We start from the raw sequence: 21,785 nt of genomic DNA, 5'->3' as shown, positions 1-21,785 counted from the left end.
CAAAAAGAGCTTGATAACTGTTAAATTTCATCCAGATTGGGCCAAGTAAAATTAATTAGTAGATTATCATTCAAACTTCACAAAAAAATGGGGCGGGTGGGAGGATTTTATTTTTTATTTTTCGCCATGGTGTTCTTGACCTCGAAAATGCCTTCTCTCATTGAGAAAAAGCTTTATAAATCATAATTACATGTGTATTTGGGTTTCTAAAAGGCAAAGTGAAACAAAGTACGTTTACGATACCGGACCGGACATAAAAATATCCGGAAATCGTAATTTTGAAAAATAAAAAAAATCGGGGCGGGGCGATTTTCGAGGGGCGGGCGGGAATGATAATCTACTAATTAATTTTACTTGGCCTTATTGCTTAGGAAAAGGTGTGCCCATCCGTCGAGCAAAATGAAATTAATATATATTGTGTATTAAGAGAAGATGAAAAATGTGTTTGATTGAATATAAATTTGCTCGACGCATGGGCTGTATGTTTTCTGAAAGGAAAACCCCCTGAATTTATGAAAATTTTCATTGATTTTTCCATTTTTTGGCAATTTTGTGCCAACTTCACGCTCCTGTCATACAAAACAAAGCAATTTTGGATCAAATTAAATGTAGTTTGGATTTAGTTATATATTCCTTATTTGAATGCCAGATTTTGGGACTCCTACTGAAATCATCTATTTGCTGGGCCAGATGACTATAGAAAATGTCTCTACTTCTTTACAATTTTGATAGATGCCTTCCTGCTCTACTTCTTATAGATGTGTGGTTGTAGAGAATATTTTGAAAAATTGGTCAAGTTTTGGCAGTTTTTCCTGAAATTTACAATTTATGTCCCCCTTGTCCCTAAGATGCTTCATACCAAATTTTAAATGAATTGGTATGGTAATTATCAAGAAGAAATTAAAAAATAATGTTGAATTGTTAATACATAACAGACGATGCACAACGAACTACACATGACACTGAACACAGTCCAATAGCAATAGGTCACCTGAGTGACTCAAGACCAAATTAGGCCCTTACTGTATACAGTGTACAAGCAAAATTCTTTACATCAGCTTCTAAAAATACAAACTGGTATGGCTGCAGCTTTGGTTACTAATATCAATACATAATGATGGTTACTGTATAGAAAGAATTTCATATCTCTCTTGCCTTTATTGATTAAAAGACAAGCTGCACTCCCTATTCTTAGACTACGTGTTGCCATCAATAATGCAAATTATCGCATTGATATCTCTATGCAGTGTCCATCTGCTAGACCTATTCTGGTAGTACATTTATAATCAGAACTCACTGCAGTACTATGGGTCAACAGTCTTCCACATCTACATGCATAAAACATTTCAGTTTTATATTCATTCATTCATTCACATACTCTTGTTGAATATATCTGTAAAATTTCGAATTCTAGAGGCAACATCATAGGACATCCTTGACTGCTTTAAGTGTTCTGACATCACTATGCGAAACTAACCAATCACATTCCAATAAAGCAGTCTTGGCTGTTCAATGGCTGTTGCATCATATTTACTGACAATTATCATGGAAATTTCATGAAATCTGAAGCTACAAGGACAATTTCAAAACAGAATCCAAATTATATTATGCACTAAATGTTTATTTTCCCCCTGAAAATCATGTGGCATGAAGAGCATTATTGGAAAGTGTGTTCTTCATTTGACTGTTGCGCATACCCTGGCATTCAATTACTGTAGATTTCGTATCATTTTACGCGAGTACTTAATATCATGAAATGACGTGTAGACATCAAATAGCAAGAACATGAATTTGTGAGCGGATTGTTAATCAAGAGTTTTTACATGTTTTTAAACAATATGAAAATAAAAGTGAGTAATTTTATGAATTTCATGGATGATGCCTCTCACTAAAATACGCAAAATAAAACATCGCATGCAAACAGAATCCAAATTATATTACATTGTTTGCACTGAATGTTTATCTTTTCCCTAAAAAGATTTTTCTTATAAATTTGCATGTAAAACTTTGATTCCCTTTTGTGACCCCAATTTACACCCCCCCCCCCACCCCATTCATGATTTTAACAAACTTGAAATTGCACTATATTGTCAGGAAGCTGCCATGTAAATTTCAACTTGTCAGGACCAGTAGTTCTTAAAAAGATTTTTGAAGATATTTTCCTATACATTTCCATGTAAATATTAGATCCCCTATTGTGATCCCACCCTACCCCCAGGCCATGATTTTAACAAAATCAAATCTGCACTATGTCAGGAAGCTGCAACATAAATTTCAACTTGTCAGGATCAGTGGTTCTTGAGAAGTTTTATAAGATTTTTCATATACATGTATATTTGCATGTAAAACTTTGATTCCCTATTGTGGCCCCAACCTACATCCAGGGACCATAATTTTAACAAACTTTAATCTGCATTATGCCAGGAAGATGCTCTGTGAATTTGAAGTTGTCTGGCATAGTGGTTCTTGAGAAAATGATTTTCAAAGATTTTCTCCTAAATATTCGCATGTAAAACTTTGATTCCCACCTACCTCCAGGGACCATTATTTGAACAAACTTGAATTCCACTATGTCAGGAATTTAAGCTTCCATGTAAATTATGAACTTTCTGGCCCAGTGGTTCTTGAATTTTTTTTTAAATAACCCCACCCTATTTTTGCATTTTTGTGATTATTTCCTCTTTGAAGGGGGCATGGCACTTCATTTGAAGAAACTTAGACCCCTTTATCCAAGGATGATTTGTACCAAGTTTGATTGAAATTGGCATATTGGTTCTAGAGAAGATTTTTTGAATTTGTCAGTGTATATTCACTATTTCACAATTATCTCCCCTTTAGAGAAGGGTGTTGCCCCTTATTTAAACAAACTTGAATCACCTCACCCAAGGATGTTATGTGCCAAATTTGGTTGAAATTGGCCCAATGGTTCCATAGAAGAAGATGCAAATATGAAAAGTTTAATATGTTAATGACAGACAACGGACAAATCTTGATTAGAAAAGTTCACTGAGCCTCTGGCTCAGGTGAGCTAAAAACCTGGTGCTCAGTGCTCTTTGTCATGTGCAACAAGAAAATACATGTATTTGCTTTAAGGGTTGGAATCTCAACCATATCACAATACACAAAATTTTCTTTCTTAATGATTCATTTAAAAAATAAATCGTGCATTAACAGATATTGATGGCCAATAGACCATGGAAGTCCTGAAAATTTGTTACATGTACAACCCAAGCACACTGCTCTCAGACACTGTGACAAAATTCACTCATCCAAAGCTTTGTCATTAATATGTTTTCAGTTCTATAGCTTATGAGTATTCTTCATGTATTGATTATAAAATTGAAGTGTTTACTGAGCATTCGGTCTTTGGTTTTATGACATCCTTCACACTATCAAGACTTTCCAGTTCACTGATAATATGCTGTCAAAGCAATCTTTGTATATGCATCTCTAAGGTAACTTTTAAGGTTGAATTCTCAACAGTCAGATGTATTATATATGTGAATTTATTGCAAATAAACTTCTTTAGAAATTACTTTATGGTTTTTAAACTAATTTCCAACCTGAGTTCTGAAATAAACCCAGTTTTACTGCAGTGAAACAAGTGAACATTTTAAAACTACAAAATTGTATTCAAATGAAAGAAGTTAGAGCAGTGACAACATTTCTACATCAACTGTATCTTTCCCTACTTTAACCAATTTTCAATGATCAGCATATGACTACCTGAAAATTTTTAATTAATAATTTTCAACACAATTGCATTGCAGAAACAGATGACAATAATGCAGCTGTAATTCTATATATGTAATATTTCAAACCTCTTCAACTCGCATGGCAAATTTGATTACTAAAAATTGAACATCATATTGGTGGATTTCACATCATTAATGTCTATGATTTCTTAATTGCACCTTGCACACTACAACATCAAGTATGTGCTATTTCTATGTTGATTCTAAGTGAGCTTAGTAGTAAACCAACCAAACAGCATCAGGACACTTACTACCACCTCCTTGTTTGCCTTGTTCTTGATTTTATGCTTTTCAGAATTTTAGAAGAAATTGATCACTGTTTGTTATGTGTTATGTTCACCCTCTTCTTCATTTGGTTCAATCTAACAGTAAACTTCTGGTTTGAGAAATGAATGGAAAGTCTACCAAACCAGTTCAATTAAGACTAAAAATAGTTTGTGTGGACAAATTTGATCCTAGTTTGCAGAAGAAATCTAATAAACTAGCTTTTTCAGAGCTGAACACAAAACAGGATGGGCCACAGCATTGTTATTATTATTATCCTGCTTTGAGCCAACCATTCTCTTTATGGAGTTACCTTAATAACATGTATGTTAAATATTTCAATCAAGTTCATATTTTGAAATTTATAGTGAATTTATCATGAATTACTTGAAATTTTGATCACTTTCAAAGGTTACAAAATGCTAAATACAATTTCAGCTGGGGTGGCTTTGCCCCCCACCCCCACCTCAGCAGAATGAAGCCCCAAAACCCCCTACCATTTTCCACAATTCTTAAGAAAGTAGGCTGCTAGGGTACATGACATGCCCATCTGGAACTACATGTACATAATGCATATCTATGTTTGCATACTTGAAGTCACAAGATGTGATATGTCAGTTGCAATTCCAAAATGAGGCCAATTACCTACTTTTGGGTCGCAACACAACTTCCTTCTAAGATGCATCAACTGACCAAGTTTATTGGTCCTAAGCCTTTCAGTGCTCAAGATATGATCCAAACACATTTGTATATGTATAGCCATAAAATTTCAAAATCAGGCCATAGGGACCCATTTCTGGTTCATGAGACATCTTCCCCTACAAGATGTATCCACAAACCAGATTTGATGGTCCTAGGTTTCACAGTGTGCAAGATATATGATCCAGACACAGCTTGAGTATGTAAAGGGGGCCACAATAGCCTATATCTTCTTTCCCTGGCCTCCGCTCTCCCCAAAAATGTGAAAGATATGACCTGGACACCATTTGAGAATTTCCAAAAGGAGGTCAAAGTGACCTATGTATGATTCACAACACACCTTTCCCTAAGATGCATCAACTGACCAAGTTTGATAATCCTTGGCCTCAAAGTGTGGAAGATGACCCCGACACAAAAAAACAAACAGACATGGATGGGTAAGCCTATCCTCTAACAAGTCTCACTAGATAACAAGTCAATAACAAGAGGCCCATGGGCCACATCATTCACCTGAGTCACCCTTAGCCCATATTTAAAGACTTATCCTTTTTATTCACATATAAAACTTTGATCCCCTATTGTGGCCCCATCCAACCCCCGGAGGTCAGGATTTTAACAAACTTGAATTTGCACTATGTCAGGAACCTTTCATGTAAATTTCTACTTTCCTAGCCCAGTGGTTCTTAAAAAGATCTTCGCATGTAAAACTTTGATCCCCTATTGTGGCCTCATCCTAACCCAGGCACCATGATTTTTAACAAACTTGAATCTGCACTATGTCAGGAAGTTTTCATATAAATTTCATCTCTTCTGGCTCAGTGGTTCTTGAGAAGATGATTTTTAAATGACCCTACCCTATTTTTGCATTTTTGTGATTATCTCCCCTTTTGAAGGGGTCATAGCCCTTCATTTGAACAAACTTGAAATCCCTTCACCTAAAAATGCTTTTGGCCAAGTTTGGTTGAAATTGGAGAAGAAGTCAAAAAAGTAAAAAGTTTACAGACAGAAGGACAGATGACGGACAATAGACAATCAGAAAAGCTAAATTGAACTTTCAGCTCAGGTGAGTTAAAAAGAATAGTTTCCCCTAAAACCTGCACTAATCCCTGATGAAAAAAAAAAGAACTTACACAACTTGGTAATGTTTGCATATATTGATATAACTTGATGTGGCCCTATTTCTGATGTAAAACTTTGAATTTCTATTTAAGGGGGGCTCATAAGACATTACCCTAAAATTTTATTTATAGGTTCGTTTAAGCACCTCGTATAAAGCATTTAACCATTGAAAGAGTGATACAAGCTCTCAATTATTTTAAATATGAATTTTTTGGTGATTTTTTTCCCGAATGATAAAAAAGGTGTTTTGTTCGCAAAATAAGAGATTCTAAAATAAGCCATTAAAGAAAATTTTGGTGTAATGATGTACATATGCTCCAATTTTCATGTTAGATTTTAATGAAAATATCAGTACTACAGTATTCGACAAATAAAAAACTCTATTGAATACGCATATAAAAACCACCGATTGTAGAGGTACAAATGGAAATAGTTTTAAAAGATGTCTGTCTTTTTACAGACTTTCTTTTTTTCTATACGAAACGAGCCGAGTGCTGACCATGCACATGACTGTCTTCTTGTCATACTACAAACTACTTCCCCAACAATTCTTGGATCTGTGCATATCTATCTACCCTTTGGTGTTTACACACAATCATAATAATGAATTTTGTCTGATAGATTCCTATACCTACTGTCAATGAACAAAATGTCAAAACTTACTGACACCATTTTTTTCTTTCCATTCAGCAACCTCATGTGAAGGCACACACAAGGCATACATTATACAAATAAGGTCAACCACAGATGTCCGAGAGTTCAATTAGTCAAGAATGAACTAAAAATTTTGACCTACTCCTTTAATCTGGGGTGAAATCAAGTAGTTCATGTTGCACAAATTATCATATATTGCCATTACAGATACATTGACCACGTTAGTTTGGAAAAATAAAATTAATTACTCGTCCCTCTATACCTCTAAACCCAATCCTATTCAATATAAATCTGCACATGAGATGCTTGCATATTCAGACTTCTGAACATCAGTTGGCAAGTTTGGAAAAAAACAGCGTTCATTACTATCATCTGCTATAGTCAAAACACTTGATGTCACAAATGAAAAGTACAGGTACGATCCAGCAAAGACGACCATGAAAACATAGGATTGAAATTGTAGTTTTCAAATGAATCTCAAACAACTTTGCAATCACATACATTATAACCATGCAGCAAAATGAGTATCAGATTATGAGGTGCAAACATGTGACTTACCTTCTGCATCTATAAATCATCAGAAATTCAAACTTTGCTAACCCAAATCACTTACTCCAATATTACGGGATTTTAGGGGAATAAAGTTATAACTAGACAACCACTTTATCAAGGATGTTGAAGGAGGAAAATGATGGTGTGTTACTAACAATACCAGTACTTGAATTTCAAATGATGACTTACATCTGGTGGAGCCACAACGCCTGGGAACTTGTAGGCCAGTATGTCCCCGTGGGGGTAGCCACTATATCCTCCTATAATAACCATAATGTTGCCATGGACGCCAACAGCTGTATGACCAAACCTTCCTTTCCTGGGCATCATTTCTGAAATGAAAATGTGGCTCTTTTGAGGTGTGATTTGGTAACAAATAGTAGTTCCACAGTGGCAATGCCAAAGTATAAAATAAAATGTACCAAAATATATATACCATTCAGATCTTTACGGACAGAAGTATTAAAAAAAATAAATAAATTTTGAGAGCATTGCAAAAGCAATGCATGTTCCCAACCAGCACACCCATTCATTTGAGGGGTGTCATAACATGCAGACAATGTATATTTGGATGAGTGGGCGAATTTTTTTTGTTAATACCAATAAGTATTATGATTTCTATCTCTTGTAAATAGATATGGCAAATCTGACGGACTCCATTACAAATTGATATGCCTTAAATTATATAGACCTCAGTGAGATCACAAGACTATAATGGATTACCCTGAAAATATTCAAATTTTTATACAAAAACAGGAATTTGCAACCCCTTGAATTAATCCCTTTACAGTAGTTCTTTTATACAGTGTATTATATTAGATTCAGGAATTATTTTAATTCTTGGAATTTACAAAACTGTTGGAAAAAGTTTCTAGTCAAAACTAACTAACAAATATTTCGAAAGTCTTAAAAGAATTGGACTTCAAACATTTATTGCATGCCATAAAAAGTGTTGACGGAGAGACAGACGAACGGATGGAGCGATTACTATAGCCTATACATCTTCACAAATCAAGGATCATCAATTCGTTACCTGGCAGTAACCCTTAATTGACATCAGTCAACATTCAAAACATGGGTTCGAGATGGAGCATATGATTGGTGTTGCAGCCTGTAGCGTGGAGCCAATCTGAAAGTGGTTTTTATAATTGGCCGAAAATGAAACTAAACAGGCATAGTGACTGCAACATGGTGAAGAATTTGTGGCCAGTCCGTTAATTGATCTTTGGAAATTTATTTTCTTGGAAGAAACAATTAGACAAAGTTTTACATGCTTTTCATTTATTTTTTCGTCAATAGACGTCAAAGTATTTTCACTTTTTGTTTATGTTCTTAACAAAACTTGCATCTGAAACAAGGAATATCATTAGCTGATTTAATTTTAGCGTATTGCATCATCCTGCATCTCGAACCCATGTTTTGAATGGTGACTGATGTCAAGGGTTAGTGCGAGGTAACAAATCAATAACCCTTGACTTGTGAAGATGTAGCCTATAGGGCACCCGCCACATAGCTGGGCTCTTATTAATTGTATGATTAATTTCAAAGGCACATAAATCAATCCATTTTCAGCAGCAATCAGGAAGTATGATGTACTTGTTCCAGACACATTAAACCATCAGGCAGAGAAACAGCTTTGTGATCTAGATGCAACAAGATCTTGTCAAGTGCTTGGTCATGTGCATTAGTGCATTCCGTTACACAACGTATACATTACAGACACATCCTAATTCATCAGCAGCATCCATGACTCCATGTTCCTATTTGTTTATAATTTAATGTGCTGTATCTATCGAGATCAGTTTGGAATAGAAATTGTAAAACCACTAAAATTATCAATATTCATATCTATACTACTATACTGAAAGATACATATATTGATTTTGTGTGTGTGTGTGTGTATAAAAATAAACACTGATAAAGATGCAATTCCTTTCTACTTACAACTTCATTTGCACATCTCTCTGATTTCTCTATAACTGTGGACGGTACAGTGCAGGGTGGACAACCTAGAGCGGGTTTATTGGAGTTGTAACACCCCACCCACCCCGCATCCCCACTTAAAATCATAAAATCTTCACTAAATAATTTTATATAAAAGCTACTTTGTTGCTATAATGGGACAGAAAATGCAATGTACTATCTAAGGTGGATCCCCCCCCACCCCCTACCCATTTGAAATTAACCCTTCCTGTGGCTCCAATGCTCTGTGTCTAGTTTGGTTGGTCAATTGTTGTGGAGAAGCCAGAAAAGTGAAATGTACAACAAACAAGAGGCCCACAGGCCTTATCGGTCACCTGGGTTAAATGTATCACTATGAAATTAATTGTATCACTATGAAATTTCTGTTCCGTACATCTAAGCTGAATTCTATTATTCACCAATAGTATAAATCAAGATGCGTTCTTAAAACTTAAATGCCCTTGAATGTGCATATACTGATAAAAGACTTTACACCTTAGGATTGCAAAATTCCCACTTTTGGTGTATCCTTTTCTGCTTTTCCTTTAATATGCATTTAGTGTTTATATCATAGCAAACTTTAAAATGTCTTTAAAAAGACAATAATCACTATAGTTTAATAATTTTAACCCACCCTAGAACCAAAACCCTTACTCCCTAGTTGATGAAAGTTCCAGTTTTGGTAAAGAATTACATAATATTCCTTCTAAATATCTATTTAGTTTCAAATTAGTATCAATAGTAATAAAGAAGATATCATTTAAATGTTTTACATATAAACACTACATACCAAGCTTGGCCCCACCCTGGAGTCAGAACCTCTATCCCAAGGACCATGAAATTTACAATTTTGAAAGAGGCCTTCCTGCTCTACATCATTGTGCATTTAGTTTTTCTTTCAGATATGTGGTTGTACAGAAGAAGATTTTTGAAAATTGGTCAATTTTTGGCAGTATTTAAGCCCCACTCCTAAGTCCCCCAGGCTGCAGGAGTCATGAAATTTACAATTCACGTCCCCGTGCTTCATATTGAATTTGAAGACAATTAGAATACAAGTTATCAAGAAGTTGAAAATGTTCAATTGTTAACACACGACGACAGACAACGCAGGATGGCACGTCAGATGTACCGCATGACAACAAATGCTGACCAATTGCAATAGGTCACCTGAGTTGACTAAGGTTACCTAAAATCTTGGATCAAAAAATCTCAACTCAAGTGAGCTGAAGTTCTTGTACTACATGCGCATAGCTGATTTTGCAATCGAGTACTTACTGTAACTCAGACCTTGATGGACCAGTGAATGATTGACAAACTGGTGACATCCCAGATGATATAAGTAGATCCCTTCATCATAGCACATCTCCACTGTATTATGTATGTGAACGTTTCCTCCATATATAACCATATAATTCCCCATGATTACAGCTGTATGGTGAGCTCTCTGTCGTGGCACATGTGGTGTTCCTGGTCCCACATAATTATTGTAATGAATCTCTGTCCAGTACTTATTAATGATGTTAAATGTGAAGATTTTGCTTGACAAAGTTGTATAGCGTGCTGATCTTGCTGCAATACCTCCATAGATAATTATGGATGATGTTTCTGGATGATATACTGCAGAGTGTCCATGAAGAAGACGGTCACCACTTCGGCCTCCAGATAGCTTTACAGTACTCCAGGATTGAGGACTAGAGGCATTCATACTATAAATACGAGACGAGTACTTTCCACCATCCGTTTTTCCACCTATTATATACATGACATCATCCACGAGTGTCATGCTGTGTCCTGATAATCCTGGAGGTTGTAAGGTACTGTTAGAAGCTAATAATGACCAGTTAGCAGTGGCCGTATCATAGATCCAGAGTTCGTTACTGTGTGACCCGTCTGATAAAACACCCCCAAACACAAACATCCCCTCCTCATACACAACCAGACTATGGTCATATCTAGCACTGGGCCATGGTTCAGTTTTGTTTATTACTTCCCACCTGCTCTCCGAAAAACAGTACTTTAGTAAGTCATCCAACACACTGTTTTGTGAATTCCCACCAAATACGTATACACATTCATTACTTTTGATAAAAGCTGCACTGTGTTCAAATCTGTCGGAAAATTTCCTAACGCTAGGAAGTAAAGTTACCCATTTCAGTTTATGCTCATCTCCTTGTAAACCTAGATCACATGCATAGCCAACATAGCCAGGGGAACAGAGGCATCCCCACTGGCTACTATTTCCAGACTGAATACACCGTCCATTTCCAGAGCAGTTGTTGGGGCATAGTTTGTGCTCACAGCTCTCCCCAGTATAGTCAATATCACAGATACATGAGTTGTTGGTGCAAACTCCTCTATCATGGCAGTTAAAAGGGCAATCAGTTATAGAATAATTTGCTTTAAATCCCCACTTCTGATAGTTCCTATCACTGAACATTAAAACCAGCATCTGCAGTGGAAAATAAAGTAAGTATGAAAATCAAACAAAAATAAACATTATTGAAGTTAACATCACAAAGGCTTTTGCTATATTTCAGCCAGTTTGATAAACATGTTTTTGATTTAAAAACCAGCGAAATAGATTACACACAGACATACTTCTACCTGTATCTGATTTACACATACAGGTAACTCAAAGTCCATGGGACCACAGTAAAACTTTGACTGATTGAGAGCTCCTAATTTTCGAGAGCACTGATATTGGCACTTCAATCAACCGGTTTTAAGCTTTACACTAAGCTGATATACATGTAACTGTTGATATTGTGCAAGGTTGGAACAGCTAACATTGTTAATTTCGTTTTTCCAAACTGAAGTCATTCACTTTTAAAATATCAAGTCCCGTGTGGATCTGGGTTAGAATAGGTCCTCAGTACCCCTTGCTTGTCGTAAGAGGCGACTAAATGGGGCGGTCCTTCAGATGAGACCGCAGAAACCCGACGTCCCATGTCACAGCAGGTGTAGCACGATAAAGATCTTTCCCTGCTCAATGGCCATAAGCGCCAAACATAGGCCTAAATTTTGCAGCCCTTCACCGGCAGTGGCGACGTCTCCATATGAGTGAAATAATCTTGAGCGGGACGTTAAACTATATTCAATCGATCAATCAATTAAAATCTCAAAACATTATATCATCTAAAATATTTTTAACAAATTTTTTTTTTCTTTATTTGTTGCTGCAAAATAAGAGTAAAGTCTCATGATTATCATCTAACTTGAAAATTTGAAGTTGGTTAATTGATAATTACAGCCAATATCACATAACAAAACCATTTAATCCCCAAGTTGGGATAACCTGTGAAGAGGTGGTGCTATTTAGGTCCTATCAACTGTCAGACCATGTTTTTATAACAATGACAATCTCTCAGGTATGGTCCACACTGCAGTAATTATGCCATGGGTGAAAACAATTACTATTCTAAGGTATCAAGATTAAATTTTTAAGGATTAACTTATAACAGGACTAAAATTTTACTTTGCAAAATTGATAGTTTTTAAGATATTTGGAATTTGAGAGAACAAGAGTAAGAGGCAAGATCAATGTCTGACAAAAAACTAAATTCACATTAATTCAAATTAGCTTAATATTTATATGGGAGGAAAATCAGGATCATGAGATTACTTTGAGAGATCAAAGTTCTAACCATCTTGAGTCACCTGTATTTAAAAACAGTAGGTAAACAACTGCACATATAAAATGTTGTTCATACTTACATATCCTGATCTAGCAACCAGTGACTCTGGTAAGGTGTCACCGCTGACGCTGGCCAGTTTTGTGCTATTGTACGAGTCCCCATCATACACAAATACATAATCATATGAACATTCTGTTTCTATCCGACGAAACTCTAACTGAATAGATTTCCCGACACCGCCTGTAAAATAAAAAGACTGACAATCATTACATTTCAACGGATTCTACGATTTACAAACTAATCAATCACAACTTTTTTAATTCTCGCATCAATGTCACTACATTATAGAAGGATGTAAAGTATGTCTTCAAACAAACTCAACGAATTCAGGTAGTTCACTACATCTTAAAAAGAGACCTCAAATAAACACAAAATGATTTAATTATAATAGATATTATGATTGGCAATTAATAAGTGTCAAAAAAAGTGCAATTACGGATTAAAATATGATTTTCAAAACTAAACTTCAATAAATATGAACAAAAGACTCTAGAGGATTTGAACTCAGGATCTGTGTGTCATTAACCCGATTCTTTATCCACCGAGATGTGATGATCGACAAATATATATCAATCGATAATAATAATTTCAGAAAACATTTAAATCCCCATTTTGTGACATAATGTCTTGAATAGTATAAGTCTTAGTGCATTATGGGCTACCTTAATGACCCCTTCACCGCACATTCAAAGATATATTTAATTTGTTCATTAAAATGGGAAATATTTATGAAGACTTATCTGGTAAAGTTACATTGCAACATAAGAGATACTATCCAAAATATTACTTGTTACTTTCATGAGCTAGTCACCTTGAACTTTGGACCTAATAAACTGTACAACTTTTTAACATACAACATATATGCATTTTCATAGCCAAATCTCATGTGGTACTGAGACATTATCTGGAAATCATTTCTTACCATGTGTATTCTAACATTGAACTATGACCAAAAGCATTAATGGGTCATGGTTTTGTGATAGAAATTCTTTATGATATGAAGATTCCTTTCTAAAGCTCATATAACATTTAAAATATATATATCATCCAGACACCACTTCTAACTCTAATTATGTGACCTTGACCTAAAAAAAATGATAGGGGTCATCATTAGGTAATGGAGATTCAAACAGTTTTATATATAGAAAGCAGTAGGCCAATGCCAGGAGTGTTCACTTTGTGATGGGGTAATAGGTTTGAGCTCTGCTCGTACTTTGTGATGGGGGTAATAGGTTTGAGCTCTGCTCGTACTTTGTGATGGGGGTAATAGGTTTGAGCTCTGCTCGTACTTTGTGATGGGGGTAATAGGTTTGAGCTCTGCTCATACTTTGTGATGGGGGTAATAGGTTTGAGCTCTGCGCATACTTTGGCCACATCAAACGTAAGATGCAGAAATAGGTAGTGACTGCTCCTTTGCCAACCAATCAATATTTAGAAGTGAGATTTCAAATCAGATAATAAAAACCATGGTATCCTTATGTCATAAAGACTCTTCAAGTGAAGTTTTATTACTAAAACTCAAATGGTACTCGAGTACTAAAGTGCTACAGACGCAGAGTCAAACAGACCAAAATTAATATTCTTTGCTTTTGCTAAACCAGGGAGACAATAACACAGGAATTCAAGTCACTGTTACTTGGAATCTTCAAATACAATTTCATCTAAATCCTTTGTTAACACTGCACCATTTTAATACAGCTTTCTCTATCCAAATTAAAGCATATCTGTTTGTACCCACATGTTATATAATACAGTATTAATATCTTAACTTTGAGGACAGTTCTACTATTTTCCTGGAATTTTTGTATTCATTCTCTTGATGCCTTTGCATACATGTTCTAAATTTTTTTTTTAGTGGCCTATGATATTTTTCTTATCTAAGCATTTTGATTTTTATGTTTGACATAAACTAAAAGATACCTTTTAGTACTTTCACGGTGTAATCTTAAGATGTACAAGTAAAATTTAACGATTCCATTAAATTTGTCTTTAACTCTTAACATGAAACTATGATATTACTGTTCAGAAAACATATATTTTGCTGATGTCCATCAATATGAATACATATCGCCTGTAAAATACATCCTACACATTTTTTTTTTGTCCAACAAAATATTTAGAAAACAAAGGTATTTGAAAGTCCTACTGGGATCCTGTAGGGCCTTTTGAGTACATAGTTGAACTCAGTGGATCTACATGTTAATAGGGAGTGAAGCTTGCATCATAACAAGCTTGATCCAATGATTACACACTTGAGTCACATGATTTGCTCTTTATCAGCTGAAAAATGATAAGGATTACCCATAGTGCTCTAGAAAAATATCAGTGTCGCTGCAGTATACTTCATGACAACCCCAAAGATAAAATAAATAAATTGTTTGGAAAGTACCACAAACGTTTTTAAAATCCAGACAAGCTCTCTCATACCTTTGTACGTTTTGTTGTTAACATCACAGCTAATATGATGTCACATTACACTGTTTATATCAACTACATTATACCCCCCCCCCCCCTCCCCGAGTTAAATGAATGAGTAGATAAGGTTCAATGTCTGACAAAAAACTAAACTCACATAGTTTTCACCAATTGCTAGACCCCCCCCCCCTCCCCACCCCCCATGATGAATGTTGAACCTAATCGATTAATAAGTGAAAACATACAATTATAAATAATACTGTATACCTTTTCTACTTTTTATTCACATGAATAAAATTGTACATTAAAACTATCAAATGTTCAAAAAAATGTAATATCACTTTGTGGTTTTTAACAGTTGCTTGTCTTTTGTCTTTTTCCACAAAAGTGTAATCGATGTCAGATGACAGAAATTTATGGGAGATTTTATCCCCACTCCCCCTAACTATTTGAATTTACATTTTTAGCCGACATTGATCATTTGATCTCACCCCTTAAATGTCTAAAGTTGTGTTGCAGGAGGTTAAGGTATTCACTAGTGTCAAAGGTCACACCGTAAAACAAAGTCAAATGGCTATGTTATGAAAACTACAGTAAATGCTACTCAAAATCTACAGGTTTTATTGCAGAGTTGGTGAAAGACGTCAGGCTACTGGAAATCTCTGGTTAATTTTCAATTTAAGTTCTGTAAAATTCAGAACCTCATCTGACAAACTGTCCACTAGATATTACCATACAAAAATAAAAACAGGAGTACCGCAATCGGTACAAAATAGACCTGTTGGACCTGTAAGCACATTATGCACTCAATTAAATTCTTTTATTCCTTGTACAACACAGCATATTGGTTAACATAGTTATATAACACTCAGAAGGTGTAAATATAGGTGACAATCTACAATGTATAGTAAGAATTAGGTTCCCTAATAACAACATAAATAAAGTAAGTTCATTAGAATACACAAAATATTGTGATACCTTTACGGATGTATATATTTGAGCATATCACAGACATGTCCAAGTTACTAAAAGCTTATCATGATAAATGAATGCTTTATATAGAAATTCTGAATTCTGACTTGATACAATACATATTCCAAATAGAAAAGCCTTAAAGTAGGTCATGGTGCACCAATCTATCTGACATGTGAGCTGATTGTGTATTTCTCTGAGAGGGGGGTTGTGATAAGATGTCAGTGCAATATCTGTATCAATAATGAGGAAAAGTCCAGAAAATTACTTGACCTACTTTTAGCCCTAAAGTATGTCACAGTGCACCAATCAAGTTGAAATGTGAACTGATTATGTATTTCTCTGAGAGGAAGGTTGTGAGTATATTTCAGTGTAATACCTGTATTCATAACAAAAAATATCTGGAAAACTGCTTGACCTGCTTTTAGCCCTAAAGTAGGTCATGGTGCACAAATCCAGCTGAAATGCAAACTGAACTTATATTACTTCAAGAGAAGAGAATTTCAGGGCAATACCTGTATTCGCAACGAAAACAAGGTTTTTCTACTAAATAATACTACAACCTTGACCTTTGATCTTGAGAAACAATAGGCATCCTCTTCTTGGCATAAGGTGTATGTGTACTAAGTTTGATGGTCCTATCCCAGACAGTTTGGTCTGTATTCTGCCTACAAGGTTTTCCTACTAAGTGATACAACCTTGACCTTTGACCTTGAAGAATAAAAGGTGTCCTCCACTTGGTATGAAGAGTATGTGTACCAAATTTTATTGTCCTAACCCCAATCTGTATTCTGCCTACAAGGTTTTCCTATTAACTGACCTTGAAAAATAATAGGCATCTTCCTATCATCATAGTGATCAAATGCACCAAGTTGTAAGATCCTGGAGCTCACAGTTCATTTTGCCTACAAGATCCTGACAAGCAGACGGATGACACCATACCATAATACGTCCCATCTGCATTGTTTACTGACTTTTATGCAACCAAAAATTTAGTCTGATACAGATAACTTTTTATATTTATACCACGAACAAACTTTTTCAGAAATCGCACTACACCCACTCAATACATGTACTTTCAATATTACGCATATCACATTCTACTTCCATTTATGTGGCCTATCAAATGATTCAATCATGGCTCAGTTAAAAAGAAAAAGAAAGTTCAAAGCATAAATACTGGTGCTTGTCAATATAATCGCATATCCTCCTCCCCCTTAGTTTACAAAAAATATCTATAGAATAAATATAACCACCATTCACTTCCGTGGTAATAGCTGTCATTTTTGTCAGTTTATGAAAAATTTATGTGATAGATCACGTAAATGATGGTCAGTTTTATGTTGCAAACTTTGAAGAAAATCCACTGTAACGTTGAGCGAGTTTGTTTTCCATCTTGTCGTGAATTTTTTACTCATATTGAGACGTCACTAACTGTAGGTGAAGTACCACAAATTCAGACCTATGATTAGTGCTCAGGACCCAGTTGCACAAAAGTTAATTTAAGTTTAACTAACTATATAGATGTAAGAGTTAATGGCAAGTTAACTGTCAGTTATAGTTAACTAACATTTGTGCAACTCGATCCAGGGCCATAGCAGTGAGGGTTCTTTAGCGTGCCATCACCTGCTGTGACATGGAACCTTTGTTTTTATGGTCATATCTAAAAGACCCGTTATTCTCACTTCTAAATGCTCAGCAGTTGGCGCAGGAGCAATCAACACCTATTATAACATCTTAGGTTTGACGTGGCCATGGCAAGAGCAGGGATCAATCTCAGGACCTCACAGTTATGAAGCAAATGCTCTACTACTGAGCTACCGCGACCAGTCAGTTGACAGAGTAAACAACTATATCACATGATAATACTCATATTTATTAGCACTGTATTGAGTTTTCCAAGGTGATGGGTATCTACTTTCATTTTTGAAGTTTGCAACCTTGTTGTCTATTCTGAAGATATTTTAAAGGTGCTAAAAATGGAAAATTTTACGTTGATTGGTGCATATTCATCTACTATTTAAAACAAGTTATGTTTGTTTCATAAATTTTGTTTTTGTAAGTTGGGAAGGAGTGGATGTTCCAGGGTATATGATCATATCCACAAGCACCTGTGAGCAAAAATGGATGAAAATCAAACTACAACAAAATTTATAACAAAGTTTAATTCTATGTGGACAAAAAATAGAGAGCTGTTAAAAACAAGTAAATGTTTTCAACTGTCAGTCTAAGTAAAAAAAGTTTAATCAAAATTTCATGGGTTTTTTTATTCTGTCTATTGAATTTTTAACTTGTCTCCATTTTCTAAATCATACCTAATCTACGGGACATACAGGGCCGTAAATTAACCTTCAATTTGGAGAAGGCAGGAAATTAGGCGGGGGTCTGGGGGCCGCCCAGGCCCCCAGACGCTGAGCACATTTTGTGCACACTGAACACGTTTCGTGCAAAATCCTTGATTCTAGGGCCTTCTAAGATGTTACTTAACTAACTCATTCTAAAAGAAAGATTTGGAATGCTTTTTAAGGGAGGTATCATGTTCTTAGTTATTGGAAACAACATAAATTCTAATGAACTTTAAATTTTAATTTTTTTTTGACTCAAAAGTTGGAGGAGGCAGCTGCCTCCTCCGCCTCCATGTAATTTACGGCCCTGGACATAATGTCTGGTAGTTTTTATATGCTCCTTCACCAACACTGTATTCAACTCGGATTTCTACCCAACCTTAAGACCTGCCCACCAAACTTTGATAGGCTATCTCCACAATGTTTTACAGTTTATTGCAATTAAGTCACTTTTACACTAGCACTGTTGACACCTGAGTTAACCTTACCCTTGATCAGCCATTCGCAGCGTGCGAAGTTATTGTAGTCATGGATGCCATTCCCTACCGAGATGCTACCAGTTTTGTTGGTCAGAACATAACGTTCGTGAGTACAACCACTCGCCAAAGCTTGTGATTTATGGATATATAAATACCATAACAAGAAAATAATTCTAAGGGATGTCACAGCTCCCTTAAAACCAGGAGCCATTTTTCCATGCCCATCAGCTGATGACCCATTTAATAAATTCAGGTCTGTTTACGTCCACTTGCGAATAATACATGTTAGCTGTCGTCATGCGCACTGATTCCTCGCATAGTTTATTATATTTTGTGGCTGCTTTCCATCTGTGACGTCCAGGTGGAGTCCCTTTCTTTTAACAAATTCAATATTTTAATGAAAATCCAAGTTGTTTTTTTCCAACTTTCTCTTCATAACATTTACGCACAAATTTTTCTCAGAGCGCTCATTGGATGAATATTTGTCAAGATTCTAAACTCTAAAAGAAGACTTAAACGGCAGTGGAGAATACATATTTCCGGACAATTATTTAAATCATTTGTTTTATTTATTTATTTGGTTCGTGTGTTTTGGTGGGTTTTTTTATTGTTTTTTTTGTTTTTGTTTTTTTTATTGTTTTTTGTTTTGGGTTTTTTTTTTGGGGGGGGGGGGTAGAGGTGGACTTTTTTTTTAGCTTTTTGAAAAGGTTAACGGTGAATCAATGGTCTTGAAACGTTTAGGCTTGTCACAAGCTTTTAATCTTATTACTAGTAAGATCTGAATATAGAATAGAGAGGGTCAATTCGTGAAAAGGCCCTGTGGTTTGAATGAAGAAAGTAAAGATAACGAGTAGTGATTAATCTCATAATTCCTGTCAAGAATACTTTAAGAGTAGGGCAAACACGGATCACTGGACACACCAGAGGTGGGATCAGTTGCCTAGGAAGGAGCAAGCATGCATCCCCTGTTAACCGGTCACATCCGATGAGAGCCCTATACCTTGATCAGGTAAACAGAATAATCCGTAACTCAGTGTGCCAAGAACGGCCTAACAATCCTTATAAAACACGTCAGACAGCATTTGACCCAAATTACAGGTTGTTTTGGCAAACTAGATCATTATATCGACCCTAAAATTTCCTAAATACTGACTTTAAAAAAAAAACAACGAGACTGTTGAAACCCCTGTAACATCAACTTATTTGTCAGTTGCCTGCCTCGATTCAAAAAATTGATCATACGCAGAACAACCTCTTGTGTATCGAATCAGTTGAAAAATATAAACACCATATGCAGGTGATAATAGAATATTGCTACATAAATATGGGAAGTTGACGATGGAGAAGCTGTTCAAGTTATCCTGTTGGTCATAAAGTTGAATGTTTGTATCCCTAGAAATATTTATCTGAAAATCATTTGCATGTCATATATATAGCAAGACACTCATGAATCAAAGACCGTCTCTAACTACTGATAAGTCTGCCTAAATTCCTCAGAAGTTTATCATCAAACGTTGTTTACCGTCAGACTTTTCTTGACTGGTGTATTACATACAGAAGCTGTCGGATGATTTAAGAATAGTTACTGTTAGCTCTTCAGTGTTTTGAGCACAACTGCACAGGATGCTACAGTTGTGAAGGCACATGGCCCAATTCTTACTTCATTGGTCCATAAATATTATACATTTTTGCTCAAACGTATCCAGTTGAAAATTTTTATGTTGATCAAAATTCTGAAAGGGTTTGGAAAGGATTACATTTTGTGGTGGGGGGATTGTCTAATCCAAAAAGTTCTAAATCTGCTCGATTTTACAGTTTCTGTTTTACCCAAAATCGTCAATAATCATACCAATAGACGTGCATTTTAATTTTGTGATTCATGATACAAGTAGACTTAAACTAATTCAACTGTTATACATTCATTTGGTTAATACATTTTTCTCCAAACAGAACACCTATAGAGTAAAAACCTCTATATTGATTTACCCGAAATTTTGTATGAAAGTTTAGTATTTCTGCAAAAAATCAAACAATTTGATCTATATATTACCCCCATTTTTTCAATCTTATTTTAGATTTGAAGGCAAGACTTTGTGCAACTTTAAAAACTGACAATACTGAGTAATATGTTCTTTTAATCTCCTGAATTATACACATTAATATGAAAATTTTTCTGTATATCAAGTGTAAAAAAGGTCACGTTTTATTTTCAATCTACGAGCATTAAACCTCTTCATATCTACATTGTTGGAAGACATGCTTAGGCATTTTATTTAATGTAATGATTGATATGTGTTGCTTATGTAGTGTTGACACCAACAGACATAACGAATTTATGGAAATAAATCTCAAGTTCAAATCGAGTTCTTGTGAATTAATTGTAAGTAGATTTTAAGTACACAAAGGTGAAGTTTAAAACATTGTAGTTCAATAACAAGCTCTGTGACCCCATATTTCTATTTAAATTCATGATTCCTCTTTAATGTAGTAAATTAAAAATAATGACCAAAAAAAAAAAAAATGACAATTCTACAAACTTCAGGTGTGAACCCCATTAAGCCACCTTACAGGCACGTTGGACCCACCCACCCACTCACACACCCACCCACCCACACACTTTTTACGACAGTAGATGAATGAGATGAAATTAAGGTTGAAAGTTATGAATACAAAATTTAAACAAATATTTGGCAAAGTATGATTATTGATAGTTTAAAGAAATAAAGTTTGGTGGTGGTGGTGGTGGTGGGGGGGGGGGGGGGGGTTGAAGCAGTCGTGGTAGGGGATTTCACAAACACACGCACGCACGCACACACACACGTACACACACATACACACACACACACATACACACTGCTTGTCAAGATTTTTTGA

At 35.4% G+C, this 21,785-nt stretch overlaps 1 protein-coding gene across 1 annotated transcript in view; it reads right to left on the bottom strand.

Annotated features, from left to right (window-relative positions):
- The window catches only part of LOC125680674 (multiple epidermal growth factor-like domains protein 8), a 112,952-nt gene extending 91,442 nt beyond the window's left edge, over window positions 1–21,510 (bottom strand). Inside the window, exons 1-4 of the mRNA XM_048920372.2 lie at window positions 18,921–21,510; window positions 12,720–12,880; window positions 10,281–11,454; window positions 7,233–7,375 (exon numbers count right to left, since the gene is read on the bottom strand). Coding sequence (XP_048776329.2) covers window positions 7,233–7,375; window positions 10,281–11,454; window positions 12,720–12,880; window positions 18,921–19,122 — 1,680 coding nt within the window. The 5' untranslated portion in view covers window positions 19,123–21,510. The remainder of the gene's footprint in view (window positions 1–7,232; window positions 7,376–10,280; window positions 11,455–12,719; window positions 12,881–18,920) is intronic.
- Window positions 21,511–21,785: the final 275 nt, after the last annotated feature.

The sequence above is a fragment of the Ostrea edulis genome, chromosome 2, assembly GCF_947568905.1.
Source record: "Ostrea edulis chromosome 2, xbOstEdul1.1, whole genome shotgun sequence".
Lineage (NCBI taxonomy): Eukaryota > Metazoa > Mollusca > Bivalvia > Ostreida > Ostreidae > Ostrea > Ostrea edulis.
The sequence above is the reverse complement of the archived record's forward strand: the minus strand, read 5'-3'. Positions and strand labels throughout refer to the sequence as shown.